The following is a 26,232-nucleotide window of genomic DNA, read 5'->3' as shown; positions in this document are numbered from 1 at the left end:
ACCTAAAATTATATTTTGTAATTTTTTAAACACCGCAGATGTAAGTACATTCAAAACAAAATAAATTATAACACATCAAACAATGTTTTAAAAAAAATCTAGGAACATGGCAAATTATATATATATATATATATATATATATATATACACAACATAAATTTACAGCCTCAAAAGCACTACTTGAGGCACTACTTTAAAATAAGTTTCAGTATACAGAAATCACCATGAAGACAGTAGAGTTTAGAATACCACTGGGACTTCCAAAGTTGCAACTTTGGAATTTAATACGATCGACTGGAGTGTGTGTGTGTGTGTGACTTACAAAGATTCCTGAAAGAGAGACTATGGAATTTAGTGCACACAGACGCCTAGCAATTATCAGGTAAATAACAGTAGTCATATGCCTACTGAGAATCGCATTCCACCGTGCTTGAAACTTCAATGTGATAGCCAAATACCGAATTCAATGAACATATGATGGGAAATGGAACTGAATGCATAACGTGATTTGCAAGGATAAATCCACATGTGCTATTTCAACAAAAATACAGCGTCTATGCTACTATCATCAACAATTTCTCTTCAAGTCTATATACATTGTCTATAATGCTTATACATAAAATTCATATTTAATAATAGAAAAAGAAGAGTATTGTAAAAAATGTTCAACAGTGTGTGAATCAGTGGCACTAGGCAAATAGAAAGTAAAAGTAAGTAGCCAAATCAAAGAATCAGTGATGTCAAGGAACCACAAGCATTTAAGAATGATCAAGGCAAAGGCATGGGAGGCTTCCAGCTTGAGAACTCAACCATGTTTCTGTTAACAATAGTTCGATTGTGCAGCCAGAATGTCTCAGCTGATTGGTGAAACTGCCGTACTTTTCTCTGAAGTTCCCACATTATTCCTTGCATTGCAGAACACAACTCAAGTTCTGGAGCATATACCCACAAGCATCTTACTTGTCTACCTGCAGCTATCATCCGCTCTACATCGTCATCTGAAAAGCAAGCTCAAAGTTAACTGCATGACCCAGGACAGTATCCAAAACATGGAAGAAGCAATCATATTTAATTTAACCTGGAATTGATTCTAGATACTCCAAAAGTTCCAGCCCTATTCGAGTAGATGGCCATTTGATTGATATCTGGGTGTAGTCAATCACGTTTTGGAAAGGAAATTCTGCTTGATCTGATAATATAACCGGGACACACTCCTGTTTAGCAAATACATAGAATCACTTTAACTGACCTCCATGTGTGTGTGTGTGTGTGTGTGTGTGTGTGAGAGAGAGAGAGAGAGAGAGAGAGAGCGAGAGAGAGAGACCACAAAAAAGGACTCATAAAACCGAAGCGTCCAAGAAGACTCTCCACGTGGAGCAACGCAGAACTTTGCATTGCGCAGGTGTTGAAAATATTCCATCCTTCCAAATTTCTCAGGACCGCTGAACTTCAACTCTGGACATTCCAACTGTTTATGACGTCATTATGTATACACTATATCACTTACAAACAAATATGAGCATTAACAGTAAGCTTCATCTCAAGCATGATGGAGAATATCCTACCGAAACAAAGTTACAAGGCTGAGTATGTTAAACAGAATGCACAAGTGACAACCCACAAACACTCATAAAGACTCTGTTCCTTAGCCAAAGGAATGCACAAGAACAATATGCAAGTGTCCCCAATCCAATCATTGACTGCAGTCACTGCCAAAGAAATATATTGACTGGATTCAGCTTGCATGTGCAAGAATATGCAATGAAGTGAGCGCAAGAAAAGGCTGATGTTAAGTTTCTACCTAGTATGACTGTTCTAACAGATACATATTACATGTTTTATATATGACAGATCAGCTAAGCATGGTCAGTTTCAAAAGCTAAAAAGATGGATACTGAGCCATATGAATATTTCAGAATTTGTGCTTCAAGTTCATACAGAGACCAAAACTAAATCAACAATGAAAGATCCGGTATGTTCTTCTAAACATCAAGAAAACTCGTATGGGTAACCACAAAATCACATAACATCACACAACATACCTAATCTAATTATCAAAAACTGAAAATAAATATATAAATATATAAATAAAAATACCTTATCTGGATACTGCTTTGCAAGCTCTATTAACTTCAGGCGCCCAACTTTCCCCTGCGCACGTCCTAAATAATTCGCCAAATACTTCCTCTTTGATAAAGGTAGAGGTTGAGCCATCGCTGCCCCTCTTTTAGTCATCCCATCTTCAACATTTCCGGGAATGATAATGTCTTTCCACGTATTAAAAGAACTCGTATCTTTCTTATCAGTCCTATCCCCCTACACTAACACACAATCCGACATTCTTAAAGCCATAAGCTTCAAAATCACACACAATTAGGACCATACAGAAACATCAGAAACTCAAGCGGGTAAATGTAGCATGTCAAGAAGTAAGAATGGTACCTCAGGGGTAAGAATTATGGAACGATTAATGTAAGTCGCCCAAGATCTAAATAAGTGAGCTCCGGCACCACTGCACTCGCACAAACGCAAGCACATATGCGTCAACATCCCAAAAAACATAGAAGACGAGGATCGATGTGATAAGCATTCTAACAAATCATAGCGAATTCAAGTTGAAGCCAAAGAATGATTATATACCTAGGGAAGACAAAAATGTGATCACGTCCTCCTGATCTTCTAAAGTAGGGCATTTGACTCAATGCCTGAAAAATTGACATCATTAATAAAAATTACAACTCCAGTTTGAATTAAAGAAGTATTATTTAAATTAAAAAAAAACATTACCTTAACATAAGTGTGGTTAATTTCCTTATCATTCAAACCACCCATCATCCGTACACATTTAGCATAGGCAGGCACAAAGAATAAATTAGCTTCCTCTTTCTTTCTAGTCCTAAATCTCGATTGCAACAGCAACCTGTGTATCTTAACCTGTAATGGAGTCGAATAAAATTATAAAAAGAGAGTGAATAATAACTGAAAACCCTTGGATTTTACAAGAAACTACCTGAGTGCCCCACTGGCCTTTAACGCAAGCATCAGCAGAGATTTTTCCTTCTCTGCCTCGCAAGAGTTCCTTCAATCCGTCAATTTCGTCTTCCTCGTAGACGTAGATCTTGAGGGAGAGGTGGGTCCCGTAGCCCATCTGGGGCCAGGAGAGAGATCCACCGTCGGAAAAATGAACGACGTTTTGTGATGTGTGGTCGTGATTTAAGGAGGAGGGAGGGCAAGTTGAGAACGGGTGGTCGAAGAGGCGAGTGAGGAAGAAAGTGGAGAAGACTAAGAGGAGAGCGCCAATCTGGTGGGAGCGGGTGCATGGTGGTGTATTATGGTGATGAAGAGAGAAGATTCTGGTGGGTCGGTTGTTCGGGCTTCCCATTTTGTTTTCTGTTCTAGTGAAGTGAGTGAGTGACGAGGGGTAGGAGAAGAGAAAATGGGAAAACTTTAAAAATACCCCCAACTATAGCAATTTATTTATTTATTTTATCAAGCTTTCGCATCCTAATTAATGCGGGTGTTTGACCCACCTTTCGATAAGAGTTTTTTTTTTGAATTAAAATTAAGTTTTTTTAAATAGTTAATGCACTAAAATAAAATATATTATTTTAATATATTTTCAAAAAAAAAATTTAAAAATAATTATTATCACTATCTTAAATACTCCAAATATTTTTTTTAATTTTTAATAAATTTTTTTTGTCAATATAATTAGTCATTAAACCAAAAACTTTTAAAACGCATTAATGTTTTTTAAGGTTAATTCTCCTTTATCACCCAAAATAATCAGCTAGAGAAAAAAAACAGATATTTATCCTGGATGGTTGAAACAAGCATGAAATACATGATCATGAAATCCAATATGGTTATGAAATCCAAATTGGATCATAGTTTCAAGATTTACATGAATTGATGTAGATAATTTAATTTTTATTTTTTTAAAAAAAATAAATCTAAAATACAATGTTTGATAAATAAACAAGGTTTTTCTATTAAAAAAATATTAAAAGAGATCTAATTTTTATTGTAGTTCTAGATACAAAATATTATAGATTGAAACAGTATAAATATATATTTTTTTCTAAATGATGTCTTCATAATTACAAAATTAGTTGGGAAAAATATGATCAGATATGTTTTTTTATTACATTGTAATGATTATATTACCTTGAAAAGCTTAAAAAAAAACTTTGAGAGAGTGGTTATTTTGCCTTTTTCATAAAAAAATAAACAATTAAGAAAACAAATTAACATGTAGAGGAGCTTCTCCATCTTTTCTATTTTTTAAATAGTAAAATAAGTAAAATTACCCTTTGTTGTAATTCTCAAATAAGGTAAAGAGTAATTGAGTATTTTAACATTTTATTTAAATTCAAAAGTGGTAGCACATGTTAGTAAGTGAACATCATTTATGTTTCTCGGGTGATGTATACAGCACTAAAATTGCACCAGACATGGTTATCTAGAGCGGTGTTCGATGCGTCTCACCACCCCCATCACGGTATCTAGACATGTGTTCACTACCATCACGTGGAAGAGCTACGACCGCAAGTTTTTCTCTTCTCCTTTCCCCTATCTCCTCCTAAAAAATCATGTTGGCCATTAAGAAACAAACAAAAAAGTCTGGCTATTTGGTTTTTAAGTTAAATTAAGTCCTTATTTTTTTAATTGCAAAGTATTTGATCTTGAATAATTTATTGAGTTAATTTATTTTTTCAATTTCATCCTTTAACACTTGATTTTTTATCAGATTGCTCATCATTCTTTTAATTGCAATGTATTTAGTTTTGAATAATTTATTAAGCTATTTTTTTTTATTAATTTCATCCTTTTATTCTTGGTTTTTATATTCGATTTGGTCCTCATTCTTTTAATTGTGATATATTTGGTCTTGGATCCTTTATTGAATTAATTTATCTTTGAGTTTTTTCCCTTAACATTTTATTTTTATATCAAATATGATCTTCATTCTTTTGATTGTTATTTTTAGTTGTTCTAAACATTTTCTTAATTGAAATTGTTTTTCAATTTCATCCTTTATGATTTGGTTTTTTTGTGTGTAAAATTTGGTTCTCTTCTTTTCATCTTCTTTTTTTAAAACCTTCCTTTTTAATTTGTTTTTTCAAGTTTATCCCTAATTATTTTGGTTGGTTGGGAATTTTAAATTGTCATTTTTTTCGTGTTTGTCTTTTATTTTGTGATTTAGCCTTATAATTTGAAAATTGGACCAAGTTGGCTTTATGTATTTTTAATTTTTTAAAAAAAAGTTTCATTCATCATCATTGGGTTCGTTGAAAATTGATATTCTTCGTTTTTTTACTCTTTTGTGAATTAGACTTTTCTTTTCAATTTTGCCTTTCAATTCAATATTTGATGATATTTAAGTTTTGGTACTTAATTTTTTTATTTCTAATTTTTATTTTTAGTTTTTTTTAATCAAACTATGACAAGGACAAAAAGCTTTTGTTTTTGAATTCTTTATTAAATAGTGTTTCCAATTGTTCAAATGGGTTTTCTATGTTACAAAGTAAAAGGTCTCTTTTCTAATTTGTTTGATGTTAGATGTCCTCAAACTCAACTTGTTTTTCCCATGTTGAAAACTAGCAAATTTATTTACCTAAATAATAAACATGATATCTTGAATTATTCTGTTGTTTATGTGAAATCAGACAGTAGAGATCATATAATTCTTTTTCTTATAATTTTGGATCTCATGGTTATATTTATTTTGGCTTCGAAGACGTCCTGGTTTTAAAGAGTGCTTTAAAGAATTTAGCATTTTTTATTCTCATAGAAGTGGCCTCGTTTTACACTCACATAGTTGATTCTTATTAAGAGTATCATGCAATGCCCAGCTTGAATTTCTCAAGTTATAAAAATTATTAAAAGTTTAGCTTATCTTGATTTGTTACAAGTACCACTTTTCATAGAAATGGGAAAGAGTACTACAACTAAATTAACAAATGATTTGGTTGTCCATTTAAACCTAAATATTAGGATCTCTAATCGACTAGGTTGAGTTGTCATTATGGTAATTCTTTGAATATAATGTATAATCTCATTTTACTCGATGATTTATCGGCTTGCTCTTTTGTTAAGCATTTTATAAATAAAATCGTAATATTATCCTTTGACTTTACATAGTTAATAGAGATAATCTTATTTGAGAGCAATTGTTTTACGGTATTGTGTTTTCAACAAATGTGTCAAGACTTACCATTATATATACATTATTTTGTGCACTATCAATTTCAAATTAGCTATCGCAATGTATACAAATTGTTGACATATATATCGCAATGTAAAAAAAAAATATCAGAAGCCATTCTTTTCCAGCTTTATCTTAAGCTATAAACTCAAACTCTTTTAGGGGGCTAGATATGCATGTTTATTTAGTCCCAAGAGACTACAACTCCTCTAATAGTAAAGATAAACTCACTTATGAATTTTAAAACTTTAGTATCGGATATCCAATTTCAAGTAGAATCGAATATCTCATATAATGGAATCTATAATTTTTTACTATTTTTTATGGATGAACCATAACTTGGGTTAGACACCCTTACACTTTCATATATTTATAAGAAGGTATTTGACTATTCCATAACTTATATGGTGTATTGTCTAATTTCTTAAGATGTATTTTATTTATAATATAATTTGCTATAAAATATCTCCCCCACAAGTTCCATGATAATCTTGAACTTATCAATATAGCATCATCAATTTTTTCAGGATTGAGTTCTTGTATTTAGCAATATCATTCTCAATTAATTCTTATCACTTTGATATTCATGCTAAGTTGATTTTCAACCTTACTTTTAAAATATTTGAATATTTCTAAAGCCTTGTATTCAGTTAGTAGCAAACATGCATAACAATGATTTGTGCAATCATCGATAAAAATAGTAAAATATATATTTTACCATCTCTAACTTGCACAAAATCTTACTCACAAATATTAGTGTGAATTAAATCTAGAGAGAATACATCGGAAGACTGAACCAAATAAATAAAGGAAGAAGCTTTATTAATTTTAATATTTTTGATACAATAGTCATAACGTTGAGCTTAAAGAGTCTGTATATGACTAATGAACTCTTCTTCGCGTAGACCGATTCATGCTGGTTTTAGTGGTATCCTTCGAATCTTCGTGGCTATTTCAATTATTTCTTCTCATGCCCGGTTTAAATTCTTTGACTCTTACGAGGCTGATCCATCGATCTGATGAGAATCCGAAAGAATTAATCTGTATTTTATTTTGACCTTTAGAAAGGGATTTTATCAACCACACAGGGCTTCCTCCAATCTTGGAATCAAAAGCTGAATCATGATAACCTGCCGTGTTGTAGAAGAAAAATTCCATTCACAGCACAGCTCTAATGGGAATGTACGGGAGGGGGAAGCAATGATCCTGTCCATGTTCATGTTTCCAGAGTGAAGGTTTGTATTAGTAAAATACCTACTTCCCATTGGATTTCCTTCGAAATCGGCACAAATGACTTTGAAGCTTGTTTATCAGAAGAGAATCCATCTGTTAACAGATCATATATAGTTGTATGCTTTACTTTTGTTTAGACTCATTTACATGGATGCATGAAAAACAATCCTTTTGCCCCTCGATTGTTTTGCTTTGGAGCTATGATTTATAATCGCTGTTGATTTATAATCTCAGAAGGGTCAACTCCTTTCCAAAGTTTAAGCTCATGATGCGGCTGGGATCAAGATGAAAGGGCAACAACCTTGAAGGATTTGCTACTTTCCTCATGTTTCTACTTTTAACAAATACTATTACTGTCTGTCTGCTGTGAATTGAACTGTTATTTTTCTAAATCTAAAAAGATGTTCAGGGTATAGTGATTTTTTGATGGTGTCATTAAATCTAATTAAGTAGTTTGATTCTAAAATCTATCGACCCGGCTTCTTGCTTAGTTCTAATTTCAAATTAAATCATGTGGAAGTTCATTCAAAATGAATCATTTAATTTATTGGGTTTAAAAACAAGTTGGATGACTGGTAAAAATATGACATAGTATTTTTTAAAAAAAATTACTTAATATTTTTTTTAATATTAAGATGATGCCAGATGAGATCGACCTCGATCACCTTGCGACCTAGGTCATGTACTTCAATAATTTAATAGCTTTATTTGTTTTAAGATTTTATTTATTTATTTTTATGATAACATTAGATGCTTGCAAAATCGAGCATCAACCCTAAAACAATATTTATTTGAGATCATGATAACCCTATAGAAAAAAAAACCACGAATTCCGTTTTTCAACCAATCCAATATTGAAGAAGAGTGAAATAAAAAAATATTAGAAAAATTAAAGGACCAAAAACTAAAAAAAAAATATAAGGTTTGATGGGTAAACCTGCTAAACCCGTAAATTGGATAACTCGGGTCAACATGTCAAACTCGCAACCTGGGTAATGGACTCTATTGGGATTAATAATTTGTTTTTTTTCTAAATTATTGTTTATTTAACTATATCATAACAAAAATAGACAATTACAAAATCAAGCGTCAAACTAATACTAACATTTTTTTTAAGATTATGATAACCTCATAGAAAGAAAAACGAAACAAATTATAAAACTCAATTCTTAATCAACTCGATATTAAAAGATAAAATCGCCAAACTCATCAATAAGCCCATGGACTTTCTAAAATTTAATAACATGTTTTTTTTCCAAAACTAGTTTTTTTAACTACATGATAAAAAAACAGACGATTATATAATCGAGTTCAATTAGAAAAAAGAAAAAAAAGGTACCCTACTAAACCTACGAACTGGGACAACCAGGGTTATTTTACCAAACTCGCAAATCAGGTCATTGAATCCACAGGGTTTAACAACCTAGTTTTTTTTTAAATTATTTTTTATTTAACTAAACCTTTTCTTTTTAAATAGACTATACTGCAATGCTAAGATATTTTTTTTATATACCAACCTAATATTAGAATATTTTTTATATATTACAATAACTATATAAAAAATAAATTAAAATAAATTATTAATTCTAAATCTCTATAAATACATCATAAAAGAACTAAATAAAAAAAAATCAATAAACAACACTGGTAATCAACAGTCTAATGGATGTGGGGGAACAGTGTTTCCCCACCCCTCCTTGCTTTATACTTAATTAATATTTAATACTTAATAATACTTAATACTTAATTAATATCATGCAGTTTTTAAGTAGCTTTTAACGACTCTATAATGTTGTCTATCCAGTGCTCTTGAGTATGCTAATGATGCTAGGTCAGTGATCGCGCCTTAGGCTGCACGGTAAACTAATGATGTGAGTATATTTGTTCTGAGGAGTTATCCTGTTTGTTTTAATAGATGCCTCCAACACAACTAGACCTTGATCTTACAGGTTTCTTGTTTGTCCTGAATTTTAAGAGAGGGCCACTAACCCTGCCAGGCCTTGATTATCCTCGGGCTTTAATTCGAGTTACTATCTGAGAAATGCGAACTGAAGATCTTTCGGCCATTTGGATCAATCTGGGAGTAAATGATTCCTGTTGATTACTCAGCACAATCAGCTACTTATCACCACATGGACTTGATTTAAACGGGATCTGAATGGAAGAATTCACAGGTGAAGTTTGGTCGATTGGACTTGATTTATATGAACAGCGTGGGGGTGGTCACAGCTTTTGTCAGATGCTTAAAAACTGGTTAGTCGATCCTTCTTGTCCAGCCACTCGACTCAAAAACTCGAGGGTAGATCGACTCAACAGTGCATTGAAGATCAAAGAGAGCAGAAAACCCGTAGTTTAGAGAGTTCGGGAGAAAATCAAACACCAGTTTTAGTGTCTTCATGACCAGTGTTCAACCGAAACATGCAATGACAGGAATTGGCAGTGAACTTTGCTATATATTTTCCAGAGCCTAGATTGACCAACCATATAATGTTTTGTTGGTCATTTCTTTCGGGAGAGGAATCTTGCTTTGAGGATCTTAGGTTCAAGTTGATCTAAGAAATAATCTACTGGCTGGTTTACTTTAGCTGAACGCACACGATTGGATCTCTTCGCTATGATGAGTCCATGAGATGAGATGCAATCCTCGCCAAGTAACTACGAGCCAAAATCCCTATGAGCTTGCTTTCTGTTTCTTTTGCGGTACATCAGGTTTTTTCACCTTTCTTTATTTCTGGTCTTATTTTTATGGGTTCAAGCTCTGCTGCATCACTGTAACAGATGCCTTTGTACACTGGACTATAAAGCCTAGGACTCTACGGTACATCAGGAAATAATGGTGTTTCGTCCAGTGATCCAAAAAAGACATATAAAATAAGCATTTTGTTCCGTTTGTTAAAATATATCACAATTTCAAGGGTTTTGGTCTCGAGTTTCCACACCAGAGCATGTCCTTATTGGGTCCAGTAACTTGTTCTGAGAAGGGCCTTGTATTTTCCTTTGCTCTGAGAACAATTTAAGAGCCGGAAAAAAAAACAGAGAGAGAGAGAGAAGCAAGGCAGAGAAGTGTACGGCTGTACACTATCAAGACAAGCTCACTTCTCTGTCTTGAGCCAATAATCAGATACGAGAGTTGATTGATTGGACGGTACAGACTTAGGGGCATGCGTTGTTACCCTATCTGGTAGAGTGTGGGCCCACATCACGCCACATGTCGTTTCACTATCAGGTCTGAAACCAAACAAATTAGACAGGCAAGCCTTTAATCCGCCGGAGGTAGCAGAGGGAGTTCATCTTTTCCCTGTTTCCTGTGTCCTTCTGTCCGATCAGATTCAACGCTCCAGCCCATGCGAATTGCTAATATTTAGCACTTAGCACAGATTGTTGGTCCTATAGAACAATATTTCCCATTACTGATATGCTCAAGGATTGTATTAGCTAAGTTGACGATTGGGGATTAAATTAAGTTCGGAATTATAGATGTTTTCGATAAACGGAGAAAGTTTTGGTGAATAAATCTTTGTTCTCTCGTGAACAATCGTAAATGCTGCTAAAAATTAAAATCATGATTCCCAATGTTAGTTTTGGAATTGTAAAAGTGGTTATGTTTAAAAATATTTTTAATATTAATATATGAAAACAACTTAAAAACATTTAAAACATTAAATTTAAAATAAAAAAATTAAATTTTTTTTAAAACATAACGAGGCTACCCCTCCTAAAACATTATTTATAACATACAAAACTTTTTATAATGGCATGGTAAGTAGAGGATAGGCCTCCATCATTACTTTTGTGGTATTATTATTAATTTTTTTTATTAATATAGATATTTGGGTTAACTTGTGTATACCTCAATTAATTTTATGAATTCTGAAATTAATAACCATATAAATCTCTAATAACTCTAAGATTTATTAAACTCGAACTAATAACTTTTAAAAATAAATTTAAAACCCAACAAGTTAGCTATATCCCTAGTATTACTTCTATGGTATTATTAATTACATAAATAGTTGACAAAAATCATATCCATTGTTAAGTCCTGTGAACAGTGGACCTAGGCGCTCAAAATGTCCGCAAAATCTTTTCGCAGAAAGCTTGGCGTGCACGAGTTTTGGGGTAAGTTAATTAACAATGGTAGTGTCACTTTATTATATTTAATTTCGTGCACCAAAGGCCTAGATAATAATTCTTTGAGAAATGGTTGATAATTCTATAAAATTCATTTATTAGAAATATCAATTTATAAAGACATGCAAACTGCAGACACAATTCGACTTTCCATGTTATAATTAGACTTGAGAGATTTACACGGCGACTTGGGTGACGTGACATGACCAATGGTTGATGGACTATGTGACTTGGCCAGGAGTGACTGGAGTGGGACCCCTGCTTCAACGGTCTGATGAGATGAAATCAAGTCCTCTATTGGAACATTGGATGCTCTTGTACAAGTTAATAAAAGTAGAACGAGAGGTGTATCCAGAGTAGCGTGAGGAGTTTTTTTTTTTACTTAGCATAGAAATTTTTTTAATGAAATAGTACAGCTCCAAAAATATCCAAGGATGTAGTAAATTTGATTAAGTCAGCAAATGTTATTTATAAATCTCATGTTACATTTAATATTTAAGACATGCAAGTTACAGATAATATCTACAACTTTATCAAGAAATATTTATAAAAATAGTTTTTTTTGCTACTTCTCATGACAAAAAAAAAACACAATTCACATTACTAGTTTTCAAGCTTTAAAACACAATCACATAATTAACACATAACTTCGGTCATAATTCAGTCTTAATTAACACAATTATACAGATGATTAACATAACATAAGATTTATTAAAATTAAACTAATTACATGTAATCATCTATTCATAATTCTCAAAACATATAATATAATTACATCTAATAATCACTCCAGTTCATAAAAGGGTCTAGAGAACCACCCCAACTCATCAAACCTTAGGTTGGATTTGTAGTAACCGTGTAGGTGTGAGGGCTAATATCACCTCAACTTATAAATAAACTTAAGATGCTTGTAAATGGACCTAAGATGCTCGTGCACAGACCTGCACAACCACCCCAACTCATTAAACTCGAGAACGGGTCTGCAATATCCATATAAGGATCAATACCAATATCACCCTAACTTGTAGATGAGTCTGGGATGCTCATAGATGTACCTACATCCCCAACACTCTAATGATAAGTAATCTCATCTTCAGTTAATATCGCTTCAAGACACTTAACCTCTCTAACCTTTTAAAGTCCACCATGATACAAATTGAACGTATTGTTGGCCAAGATATGTCTCATCTCATAATCTATAATAACATTAAAAATGTTGAATAAATGTTTTATCTACAAGAATATTGCATACCAATCAATTTTGTCTCATATATCAAGACATGTAATGCATCAAATTATATAGGCATCTTAGAAATGTGACCAAGTAGGTGTAATAAAACTATGTGTAATGGTCAGATACCATCTCATATATGTATCCACATCAATCTTTGAATGGCATTTCTTAAATATATGATCCCTCTTAACATTCTAAAGATTTAAGTAAAATGTATGAATTACCAACCAATTTTTCTCATGCTTACCCTGATGAATGATACTATACAGCTTGTCACCAATATCAATATAATTTGGTAAGTGTTGAGATAGATTAGGTTGTCGCATTACATAATCTAGGCAATGCATCTCTATAATAATCAAAGCAGAGTAATGAGATATGTGTTAACCAAAGCTTAGATACCTCCTGGCATATAGACAAAGCTAAAAGTATCAAATCCTATATATATGGCATCCATATAACATATTAAAACATATGAAAGACTTATATTAGATAACATGTCAAAACAAACAATTGACGTTGAAATAAAAAAATACAATAAATTTATAACTTATACCTGATGTGGTTGTTACATGTCCAACTCATCCTAATAGAACTTGTGAACATAGTGAAATTTACTGTGAAAAGTCTAACCTTACGCTATCTAATATAATAAGTCACAAAGTTCATACATTTTTTACATTTAATTTATATAAATAACATGTTTTTTTTTAATATTTTATTTATTATTATTATCTAGAACCAATTGATAGTGGTCTTTGAGTGTTAGTGTCTAACATATTACTACTTTAAATCTCTGGACGTCCAATAGGAATAAGCTTCAATGACTAGAGTTGTATTTATAACATTGACAATTCTAAGTTAGTATTTAAAAAGTAATTAATTTTAACAATAAAAGTATTCACTATATCATAATGTTTAAAATACTTATATCTAGAGAAATAATAGATGCTTTATATAGTTGTTGGTAGAAATATGCAAGCAGCAAACATGACCCTTCAACTATAATTAGGAATGGCCCAGAAGTCCTGAAGTAATGTGAGGAAGAACATTGGTACTGCATTGTCTATAGTACTCATGGAAATAAGACCTTCAAACATATATAATATATATGCCCGAGCATATATAACCAATTTATCCTCTATTGCATAAACTGAGGGTCTTTAAATTTATGTCCAACCATGTCAATTTAATTTAGTTGCCCCTGTAAGCATTGGCTTGAGGCACCCTTCCTAATAGACGATCATATAAAACATCTTTGTCAACTTACCCTCCATATCCCGTCATTAGGGCTCCATCTATCAATAGGTCATTCAACATGGTGACATCTTGCAATGTCATCTCACCTCACCAATATGTAGATGAAAGGTGTGTGTCTCACACCTTTATTGCTCCACCAAAACTACAATTAATGTGTCGTTAAAATATATATATCACGCAACTGACTGATCTTATAACAACCTGTCTCAATAACAAATAGGTGGACACTCTTATACAACTCCATCAATGTATGATGTCGAGGTATTACAGGATCACCACCTTAAAAATTAAGCAATTTAGTTATTCAAATAGTTAAAATTTAGTTAATTAAATTTAAAAATGCTATTAATCTAAAGAAGTGAACTCTCTACTCCAAATATCATCAGATGATGTTGATCCTGTATATGTAGAATCAACATATCATCTGGACATATCTCAACAACCAAGTGGTACTGTTTATCAATACTTATAGAAGTAGATGGACCATTTCTAGTTCAAATCATGTCCTCATCGAGGTTTTGTATCAAGAAATTATTAGCATTGCAATATAATTGAACATTAAATTAGTTGAATTAAAAATATGAGTCACAAATGCTACTTACAAAACATGAGTAGCAATTGCCATTTGCACCCCGTAAAAGTGTGTTATATCTCCAAACATTGTTTTTTCAATATGGTTTTTGATTAAGTTTTTTTTTACTATTTTGTAAACCAAAAAAAAAAAACTCATAATGTACGGGTTTAGAAAAAATGTGTGAAAAGATAAACAATGCAGGTAAAGAGTATTGATTTTTGTGTTAGTGTGGTCCGCTTCTTAATAGAGTTTTGCATTGAATAGATTAGAGAAAATTGAATGTTTAATCTTCACAATGTTTACTTAGCAACCCAATATATTTATAAATATATTTATAAACCTTGGCACATTAATTTACTATATGAAAAGTGATGTAAGGATGGAGAATACCTGAAAATTTGAGTTGTTGGTTGTTATGGGTATAAATAACTTTCTCATCTTTTACTTTCGAGATGTTTTAGAATTTCTCATGAATCACAAATCATATTGTTTATTGATATGCGAAATTAATGGAAGTAAGCTTGCTAGTTAAGCGCAAGGGTATCCATTATTTAGTGTCCGCCATGACAAGATCTCTTGGTAGGGAATTCTCGCATCAGTGGTTGCTGTGATTGTTGCTGCTGCTGTTTCTTTACTGAAAAGCAGCTAGCTAGTAATTAAACAGCACATACCATTAATTGATTAATAATTCAAAAAGAAAGGGAGCTTTATGAGGCAACATCCATCTTTACGAGAGTGAAAAGACGACCTAATAAGCTTTTCACCACCGCCATGTTCATAGTGAAAGGCGAAAGCACCTGGTCAACTTTTCTCAAGCTTTATAGAATAGAAAAAAACCCATTGCTGGATACCGCAGGGTGATCATTGGCATTAGATTTTGAAGGTTTAGATCTAGATTCTGGTTGAGCTGATTCACTACAAATATAACTAAGGACATTTACAAGTTTAATTGAGGTGTGCTCTGCCAGCACTGCAACTGCAAGAAAAGATTGTTCTTAATTGATAGGAGGCTCGAGGAAACAAGGGCACTTTCTTTTAGAATCATTTTGATGCTTCTTCACAAGGATAGTTTTTCTTGGAGGCGATAGCTGTGCCAAAGGGCCAGCCATCCAGTACTTGAATGGTTTTGCATGGCTTAAGTTTATATAATCTTCAAATTAAGGAACATGGTTTCTTCTTCTTCTTCTTCTTCTTCTTCTTCTCACTCTTGTAGACTCGGAAGGTGCGGAAATTACCATGAATAATCTCTTGCTTTTTTGTAAAATAGATCTTATGTTTTTCCTGTGCAAGGAACTGCGGTGCATGGCATTTGTCTATTACAATTTCATTCTAGGTTATATAAAATTGTGGGCTGTTAACACACAAAAATCTAAAATTGTGCCATTCCACTAAATTTTTTTAATTGATTGTGTTCATTTAAAAAAAATCAAAATTATACCTATACTAAACGGAATTTGTATAATTGTAAATTTTGCATTTGGTTTATAGTAGTAGTGACAAAACTGTAATTTTTACTGTTTTAGAAAACAAGTTTTTTTTCCTCTCTTTATACTTTGCATTTTTATCATTTTACACTTTGCTTATTTTTCATCATTTCTTTTCTTATTTTATTTTTTGTAATACTTTTTTAGTTTTTTTTTCTTTACATTTTTTTGAAAAAAAAATTATTAATTTTTATTAACGCATATGATCTTTACTGTATTTTATTATATTTAAGCATCGACTTGTTGATTCATGGTTATATTTTTTACTCGATGTCAAAAAACACTTTAAACATTTAGTATTAGAAAAAAAAATTATTTAACCTTAGAGAGGCAAGTTAAATAGACAAGTTAATACTTTGCTTTTTTATTTATTAGCACAAATTGTTCTCAATATATTTAATTAAATACATGTATATAGACTTTTTAATTTATAATTAGAATTAAAAAAACACATTTAAAAAGTTTTCTTTATATATATATATATATATATATATATATTATTAAAACAATTATTTTATCCTTGGCAAAGCGAGGATGAAGGCAGTGTTTGACACTGCGTTTCAAAAGTGTTTCTGAAAAAATTTAAATTTAAATTTTTATTTTTACTTTAAATTAATATATTTTTTATGTTTTCAGATTATTTTGATGTGTTGATGTCAAAAATAATTTTTTTTAAATAAAAATATTATTTTAATGTGTTTTGAAATAAAAAGCACTTTAACGGTGCGTTTGTTTCCCGAAAAGTGGTTTTCAAGAAACCACTTTCCAAACTTTCTTGTGTTTGTTTGTCAATAGAAAAGTTGGTCAATAAAAAACACTTTCTTGTCAAAGAAAAATTTGGCTTGATTTTCAAGAAAGTGTTTTTCTTTTATTTTGGACGGAAAACACTTTCCAGAAGTTGTGAAAAAATTAAAAATATCATATTATTTGCTGATTATGTCAAATTTGGTCCTCAAACTTCTGATTGCTATATATTTTGTTTGAATCTTTTTTTTTTCAAATTCATCCCTTAAAATTTGATTTAATTTGATTTTTATATTAACTTTAGTTCTTATTTTTATGATTGTTATTTACTTTTCTCTTATCATTTTTAAAATTGAAATTTTTTATCTATCAAATTTGATCTTCATCCTTTTGATTGTTACTTATTTTATTTAAAATAATTTATGAATTTTAATTATTATTATTTTAATTTCTTCATCTTTCAAGTTTTTTTATCTGTTAAATTTGATCTCTATTATTTTACTTATTATTTATTTTGTTTGAAATAATTTATGAAATTAATTTTTTTTTCAATTTCATTTTCATTCAACTTTTTAATTTGTAAACTTTGTTCCTTATTATTTTAATAAACTTGAAAAAAAAAAACAAAACATTAATAAGCTATTTTCCAATTTATTTTTCATCACACCACCAAATATTAAAAAAATAATTTACATTTTAAAAAAATTACTTTTTTAAAAAAATTATTTTTATCTAAACAAACAAGATCTAAAAAACAGCCACTATCTCACTTCTTGAAACTCTCGAAATAAGTATCTACTCTTCAAGAAAAATTTCTTACTGACAGAATGATCACCTCTCAACAAGGCTGTTTCTCTGCTATCATGCATGCGTGATGATTCATCATGACACAAACCGCCCAATCGTGTGATCCAGATTCATGCATCACCTTATTCACTGGCTTGTTGGGTGATGATTTCTGACAACACATTACTATAAAGAGCACTGCAAATCAGAGCTCTCTGATTTTTTTTAACCCTATTTGACTTCCAAAAATTAAAATATTGCATTCCTGAGGGTCCAAAGACACATGTCGCAATATTCAACTAAGATGTCAATTTTAATTATCACGCAAGAGAGAATCATGTTTTTTTAAAATTCTTGAATATTTTTTTTATTGTTTTGATATATTAAAATTATAATAAAAAATAAAAAATATATTATATTAATATATTTTCAAATAAATAACTCTTTAAAAATTAAATTTTACTAACATGATATTAATATTTGCAAATAAATAATATTTCTTTTTTAATAGATAGCAGGTTCCGAGATGTATTGGCAAATGTTTTTCAAAATATTTTAAATTAAAAAATAAGATTTTTAGGTGATTTTAATTTAAAGATATCAATTATTTTTAAAAAATAATGAAAAACATTACTAAAAAGTACTTTGCACAAATATAAATAAGGCATCATCAAACGCATCCTTCATGATGTAATATGCTCTGATTTAAATTAATAAAGAAAATAGAAAGAATTGCAATCATTTTCTATAACTAATTTGCATCGAAGTAGCAAAAACAGACCTGGAAACAGCAATTCAGCTATTTCCCTCAAAATGGTATTCTCATCTGCTGTGTGGAAAGACAGAGACACCACGTGACAAAGTTAATCATTAAGCTTGCCAACCGTAATTGTCGCTAATTACAGTACCTACCAAGTTAATTAGCAACTCTTTTATGGGCAATTTCGTCCATAAATGCTCTATATAATCACTCGAGACTGCTCACGCAAGCAGACCCTCAAAAACTGGGCTTGAGAGAGTGCTCAGGGCTAAACAAAAGATGATCACTGCAGATGATTTCTACAAGGTCATGTGTGCAATGGTGCCTCTGTATTTTGCAATGCTGGTTGCGTATGGATCAGTGAAATGGTACAAGATATTCACACCGGAGCAGTGCTCAGGGATCAACAGATTTGTTGCCGTTTTTGCAGTCCCAGTGCTGTCTTTCCACTTCATCGCTCAAAACAATCCATACCAAATGGACACCAAGTTCATACTGGCTGATACTCTTTCGAAATTCTTAGTCCTTGTTCTGCTCTCAGTGTGGGCTATTTTCTTTAATGGACAATTTGATTGGCTTATCACTCTCTTCTCAGTCGCTACTTTGCCTAACACACTTGTCATGGGCATTCCTTTGCTCAAGGCCATGTATGGAGATTTCACACAGAGCCTCATGGTGCAAGTGGTTGTTCTTCAATGTATAATATGGTATTGTGAACATATCCTAATCCCAGTTTTCTTTTTCTTTCTGTTTCTTGAGAAAATCTTTTGAGCCTCCTTTTGATGTTTCGTTGTGTACGTAATCTTGCCGGGTTGGTCTATCGATTCCTTTTCCTTGCTGCTAACTCACCCCCCCCTTCAAATCTTCATGCGGTGCCTTCTCAGTGGCGCCATTTTAGTAGGAAAGATGCAGCTGAAAAGTTTGAAAAAACACAAAAACCAAGCATCGGTGCCTCCTTACAAAAAGTAGATTCTATTAGTTACCTCAAAAGCATTTAAGAATCAAACAACATTCACATCTCTCGAAAATCTTCAAAAAGACAATTGAATATCATACCAGTTATAGTCCTACAGCATCATTTCTATATGAAAACCTGTCATGGTCAAAGTGATCATCAACTTAAAAAAGCTCTGGCCACCCAAGAATCAATCCTTGAACAACACGCAAAATTACATGTACACTGATGGAAAATACATGCACACATGTAATCATAGTTATCGAGAAATTTACAACATAATATATGCATGATTATATAGACACATACATACACATACGAGCATGTATATATTTCATGCAAAGAACAGTGATTAATATTCAAGTAAATTCGGGTTTGCAGGTACACGCTTCTGCTCTTCCTCTTTGAATACAGAGCTGCAACCCTCCTAATCAAAGCCCAATTTCCCGGCCCTACAGCAGCCACCATTTCCAAAATCGAACTGGACGACGACGTCATCTCGCTCGACGGCAGGGATCCACTCCGCACAGAATCAGAAACAGACGGCAACGGACGCATACGAGTCCGCATCAGACGGTCCACATCTTCGGCTCCAGACTCCGCTTTATCATCCTCCATATGCCTCACTCCTAGACCATCAAACCTCTCCAACGCCGAAGTTTTCTCCGTTAATACCCCTGTGCCACTGCACGAATACCATGGCTATAATGGTCATTTCAGTCATGGACCCAACAATGAGATTGTGCTGTGTAATGGTGACTTGGGATTGGCATATCGGTCTGGAACGAGTCCGAGGTTGTCAGGATACGCGTCGTCTGATGCTTACTCACTTCAACCGACACCACGTGCGTCCAACTTTAACGAATTGGACCTAACTAATGCAACGAACACGCCTTTTTGGGTCCGATCTCCAGTCGCCGGTAAAATTTACCGGCAGCCATCTCCGGCAGTTCCTGAAGTCAAGCTAGTCTGGGGTGAGTCGCCAGTAATATGTCCAAATGGCGGCGGCAAAGATGTGCCAGGTTTGGCTAATGATCCACTCTCTATATCTTTCTGATCGAAGTCGTTTTGGTTGTTGAATTGGTAATATGGATCTTACAAACTAACATAGAATACTGACCTGACAACAACCATAAAGATTCGCAAACGAGCACGTGATTAATTAAGGCAGTGCTTGTTTACGTGGATAAGTCTTTTAAACATATTAATTTATACTTTTTATCTATACTATACAGTACAATTGACCTCTTAAATACAACCCCTTTTTTTATATATACGATTTTACTCGAATTTTTCACTTTTTGAAAATAAAAGCGGTGATTGCATTTGACATATTACTCAAATTCTTAAGAGAAATTATTAAATACTCCCTGAATTATACTCCTTCATTTAATAAATATCTATGGCATTTACTTTGAATTTTTTTACAGTAAATCTCGTATTTATATGAAAAAGAAATATAATTCCAAATATAACAAATAATTTCTCAATTTTTAAATGCAATCATAAATGTACACTCTATTTACTTATTTTTTTTATTACAATTATAAGGACGAGACTGAACTCAGGGCTCGTTCTAACACATTTGGGGAAGAGAAATGTGAATTCAGAAAAAATTACAATCTAGCTAACCATTTTCATTCTAGATTTAGAAAAAAAAAGTCCTTCCTATTTTTCCATCACCTGATTAATCAGTTTTTAGGCTGCGTTTGCCTAGATGTTTTAGTAAAATTTAATTTTTTTTGTTTAATTTTTTTAGATAGTTTAATGTGTTAATTTAAAAAAAAATTAACATATTAAAAAAATATATTTAAAAAAACAACTTCTAATATTAGTACACCAGCCTTTAGATAAGGGGTCTCTGCCCTGTTGATTTTTAAAATAAAAAATTATTTTAATGTATTATTTTAAAAAAATACTTTATAAAACATCTCAACTATTATTCCAACCACCGCTGCTGAGAAGCGGGCGGTGGCCCCTAGAAGGCTCCAACCTACCACCGGAAAAAGAAGAAAAGAAAGAAAAAGGTGCACAGTGGTCAATGAATTTCTAATGAATCAGCACCTCAATTGGTAGGCAGCATCATTAGGCGGAGGGCACGTGTGTGATGACAGAGGGGCTATTCGGTTGCCTAACTACTTGGTCTTTCATAGTAGAGAATCTAATTATTCTTACACCAAATCCCATTAATTAAACAATTAAATCAGTAATTATCACAGAATCGTCATCAGCCAAGAACTTTCAAGGTGGTGATCATATTCGTATACGTTCCAATGTCACAACACTACCCTCGAAAACAAACCTTTGAGTGACATTATTACTATTATTATTTTAATTATGATGTCTGGATTAATCTATTTAAATCTTAATTAATTTTTTAAGATCATAAAGTTAATAATTAGATAATAATTAGATAAGTTTTTGATGATCTTAAAGTTCGTGGCACTTGAACTAGTGATCTCTGAAAAGCAAACTCAAAACCTGACCAATTAAGCTAATCCTTTAAAGATTATATATTGAGTTTTGTTTATCCAAAAATACAGATTTGGTTTAATAATAAACATTTGTTTAACATTCATCAAGATATATAGTCAATAATAATAGAGAAAAAGAAAACAGGGTGTTGTAATCTCGGTACAATTTAGGCTCATTCTGTTATAATTCTAATTTAAGATTTTGATGGTGTTTAAGAGTGTAATAACAGTTGTTTTTTAAAGTGATTTTTAATCGGAATAATTCAAAATAATATTTTATCATTATTTTTTAAAAATCATTTCTAACATTATCACATCAAAATGATCTGAAAATATAAAAAAATATTAATTTAAAATAAAAAAAATATCAAAAGTACTTTTAAAATACAAAAACAAACAAAATCTTCTAGCTCTTAAATAAATTAAAACAACACGTTCTCAAACAAAAGTTTTGAAGTTCATTCCTTTCCATCTTTAAACTTAGCATTTAAGTGATTCTTATGGTATTAAAGAGAGTGAAGTGTTTGGAACATTGATAAATTTTATTTTTTAAGATATTTTTTTATTTAGAAATATATTATAATAATATTTTTTTATTTTTTAAAATTATTTTTTTGATATTAATATATCAAAAATAAAATTGAATTTTTAAAAAAGCATTGTCCAATTACATCACCAAACACACTCGCAAAAAGAGCTAATTATCGATTTTGAAAAAAATACCATCAGAATAGAAATCTACAAGTGATAGAAAAATTACTCTAATTTATCGAGATGTGGTATACTATAGGTGAATATTTGCGACAAGAAATGAAAAGGATCACAGTGTGTGTGTGTGTGTGTTGGGAGTTCCAAATTTCACAGCACATTGTTGTTTCTTCTTAATTTTGTGAATGTGCAATTGCACGGTAGTCTTTAAACCCATCTGTTATACATTAATGATATCGCAGGCAAGGAAATCAGCTTCAGAGACAGTTGTAAAATGCCAGCACCAGAGGAATCGAATTCGAAGGAATCAGTGAGCAACCAAGAAATGCCGCATGCCATTGTCATGATTAGACTTATACTTGTTGTGGTAGGGAGGAAGCTCTCTCGAAATCCAAATACATACTCGAGTGTCTTGGGGCTTCTCTGGTCTTTAGCCTCTTTCAAGTGAGTTTCTGATATCCTCTCTTTCCCAATTTTCTTCATCCTCGATAAACTTCGTTAAAAAATGGTTTTTATTGATAATTGATAAACATTTCCGTGAAATGAGCAGATGGAATGTGGGAATGCCCAGCTTGGTGAAATATTCAATAAAAATAATTTCAGACGCAGGTCTTGGGATGGCCATGTTCAGTTTAGGTATATTGAACCTCTTATAACCACCAGCACTGTTGATCCAGTAATTTGTATGAAAATATTCAATAAAAATCGCAGGGTTGTTCATGGCTCTTCAGCCTCGGATAATTGTATGCGGCAAGAAAAGGGCAACAATGGCAATGGCAATCAGATTCATTTGTGGACCAATCGTAATGTCGACAACTTCGGTCGCTGTTGGAATGAGAGGAGTGCGGCTCCGTGCGGCCATAGTGCAGGTACGACACGACCATTCGTGGCTAATTAAGAATATTAGTTGACAGAATGCATCTGTTTTGTTGAGTATTCTTTTACAGAGTTTGAAATACTGTTAACATACAATGCCAGGCAGCTCTTTCACAAGGGATTGTGCCATTCGTCTTTGCAAGGGAATACGGGTTGCATCCCGATATAATGAGTACAGGGTAAGTCAGGAAGCTGGACCTTCACTTTGAGAAGAGATCCCAATTGAAGTTAATATATCTAGTAGTATATGGGAATTGAGCTTTCTGTATAGACCCAGATCCATGAATTAGAGGGGGAATTTAGATTTATTGTTTCTGATCACTGCTCAATTTTACCTTGGCGGTGTATTAACTGTGCTTCCACTTCTGCAGGGTAATCTTCGGCATGTTGGTTTCCTTGCCGGTAACCCTCATCTACTATATATTTCTAGGCCTGTGAGAATAAGGAAAGGTTAGGTGATCACCGATGTTGAAGAACATATATATGGAAGAAGGAAGTTTTCCACCTTCATATCGATCATATATAGGACAAAGTGATGTCATTACAGCATGCTAACCCGTAATGATGTTGGATCTGGTCATTATATAGCCTGCAATTGGCAAGATCAGTGGTACCTCTGAGAGCTGTAAACGTTCCCGGGGACAGAGACTCGCAGAGGGTGGATATTCAGTAGCCAAAAATACACGGTTATGTTAGATTGTCGTAAGAAAATATGTTAGGACATGAACATGGAGTATCTTAGTACATGGACTTAGTGGTAGCCGAAAGGAAAAAAATGGAATATCATTGCTTATCATGAAGGCAGGAGACTCGGATTTTCATGTTTAGAGTGGGTAAAGTTAATGGATCCCAGTATGTTTGACTCGATGAAAGATGAAAAGAGCCGAAGTTGTATCATTTCTGCTTTCTGTTATAGTGTCTCTTTTTTCTATGTTTGCAACAATCATAGCGAAACAGTCTTGATTGTGACTTTTGCAAGGGAGAATTTATATTTGAAACGAAGACCAGATTACCTTAAAATTGAAGTTTTCTAGACAGGAAAACGACTTATTTCTTTTCCTGTTGGCAACGTTGTAAAAGCAGAGAAACATACTAGATTTTATGAGCAGGTGTCGGATGACCCAATCATGTTTTACCCATTACCCATTTATGATCGATTTAGTTTTTAAATAGATACACCTATTATATATATATATTAAAAGAAGAGCTAAAACATGTGGGTTTTTAGTGTAATTCTATACATAGATTATTATGGACTGCTTGGTTTTTATTTCTGGCTTAATGGTCATTAATAGATTGTTAGAAAATATATGTCTTTTCAATTTTTATAACATAATGAAAATACTCTTTTATTTTTAAAATCAATAAAATTTAAAACTGTTGATTAAGAATTTTTTTGATATTTCATAAGTTTTGTAATAGTCAAAGTACTTTTTTTCTCTAAGATTAAAAAACTTTTGAGCTGCTAAACAAGAATGTTTCAAGTTTTTTCACTTTTCATATCCAATAAAAGAACGTTTTTAACTTAAAAAAAAGATAAAAAAGAAGTCTTGTCTTTGATAGTATTTTAGTATTTTTTTATATGAGTATTTTGTGTAATTAAAAGGGTCATATTAAGTATTTTGATATTTTTCATGTTTTCTTTTCAAATTTTTAAATCAAAAGACTACTAGCATGTATTCCACACCAACCAGCAACCAGCAAGGAAACATGTTTTCCTCATGATCAGGCCTTGCTATAGAAAAATGTGCATTAATTATTAATTATTAACAAAAACTACAAGAGATGGTATATTTGTGCATTGACAACCTTAAGTATTATTTATTGGAGTAATGTGTTTTTTTTTTTAATTTTATTATTTAATATTTAATTTATTGAGGATTAAACTTTAAGATTTGTTGTGATTTTCTTTCTTTATGGTTGTCTTAGTATCATAACCTAATTAATTTATTTTTTTAATTGATATTTTTTTCAATTTCTTCCTTTAATATCAAGTTAATTAAAAATTAAACTTTCTGATTTGTTTTAGTTTGTTTTTTATAAGGTTATCTTGGTCTTATAACCTGGGTCACCTGTTTTGTGAGTTAACTCAGGTTGACCTAGATTATTTTAATATGTTTTTTTTATATTGATTTTTTTTTAATTTCATCCTTTAACAATGGGTTGATTAAGAATTGAACTTCATAATTTTTTTCGATTTGTTTTTTTTATGGGGTTATCACAATTTAATGACTCAGGTTGTGGGTTTGACATGTTAACCCCGGTTGATTCTGGTTATTTTTTCACTTTATTTTCTATGAGGTTATCTTAATCTCATGACATGGGTTATAATTTTGGTGAATTAACTTGAGTTGAATGTGGTCGTTTTTTTGTATTTTTTTAATTGATTTTTTTTCAATTTCATCATTTAGTATTGAGTTGTTAGAGAATTGAACTTCATATTTTATTTTGATTTTCTTTATATAAGGTTATCATAGTTTCATAACCCGAGTCGTAGATTTAACAAGTAATCCAAGTCGATCCAATACGTTACTATCTTAGTGAACCCTTATATGTAAAAAAAAATATTAACAACACTTAAATGTATTTTTATTTTGAAAATGAATTTAATCTTACTCACTGTATAGTGCAGTACGAACCACGGACAATTTAGTTTGTATTATTTTGACAGATGAAGCGAACTTATCCCTAGGTTTTAGACATCCTCTGCGTCCAACTTCGACACTCCCAAATCAACCATGGCATATTATCAAACACTATTAATATATTATTTTAATCGTTTATAACATATTTATTCTATAACTG

General features: G+C 31.9%; 2 protein-coding genes across 3 annotated transcripts; one reads left to right on the top strand and one right to left on the bottom strand.

Moving 5' to 3' along the window:
• Positions 1-534: 534 nt before the first annotated feature.
• On the bottom strand, positions 535-3,452 carry LOC133693421 (probable glucuronosyltransferase Os03g0107900). Its single transcript, XM_062114632.1, has 8 exons — positions 3,011-3,452; positions 2,788-2,934; positions 2,641-2,705; positions 2,443-2,512; positions 2,098-2,316; positions 1,325-1,468; positions 1,079-1,214; positions 535-998 (listed from the first exon to the last, which is right to left on the bottom strand). Exons 1-8 carry the CDS (start codon positions 3,380-3,382, stop codon positions 769-771), a joined length of 1,383 nt encoding a protein of 460 aa, XP_061970616.1. The 5' UTR covers positions 3,383-3,452; the 3' UTR covers positions 535-768.
• A 15,185-nt stretch (positions 3,453-18,637) lies between these two features.
• Positions 18,638-24,484, top strand: LOC133693931 (auxin efflux carrier component 6-like). Of its 2 annotated transcripts, none has more exons than XM_062115315.1 (7): positions 18,638-19,121; positions 19,751-20,391; positions 22,794-22,995; positions 23,102-23,187; positions 23,283-23,420; positions 23,530-23,606; positions 23,799-24,484. In XM_062115315.1, exons 1-7 carry the CDS (start codon positions 18,694-18,696, stop codon positions 23,880-23,882), a joined length of 1,656 nt encoding a protein of 551 aa, XP_061971299.1. In that variant the 5' UTR covers positions 18,638-18,693; the 3' UTR covers positions 23,883-24,484. The 2 variants fall into 2 exon arrangements, with proteins under 2 accessions (XP_061971299.1, XP_061971298.1); XM_062115314.1 differs by having other exon boundaries at positions 23,263-23,420.
• Positions 24,485-26,232: the final 1,748 nt, after the last annotated feature.

The sequence above is a fragment of the Populus nigra genome, chromosome 5 (assembly GCF_951802175.1).
Source record: "Populus nigra chromosome 5, ddPopNigr1.1, whole genome shotgun sequence".
NCBI classification, from domain to species: domain Eukaryota; kingdom Viridiplantae; phylum Streptophyta; class Magnoliopsida; order Malpighiales; family Salicaceae; genus Populus; species Populus nigra.
Note: the sequence above shows the minus strand (reverse complement) of the source record. Positions and strands in the feature narration are given on the sequence as shown.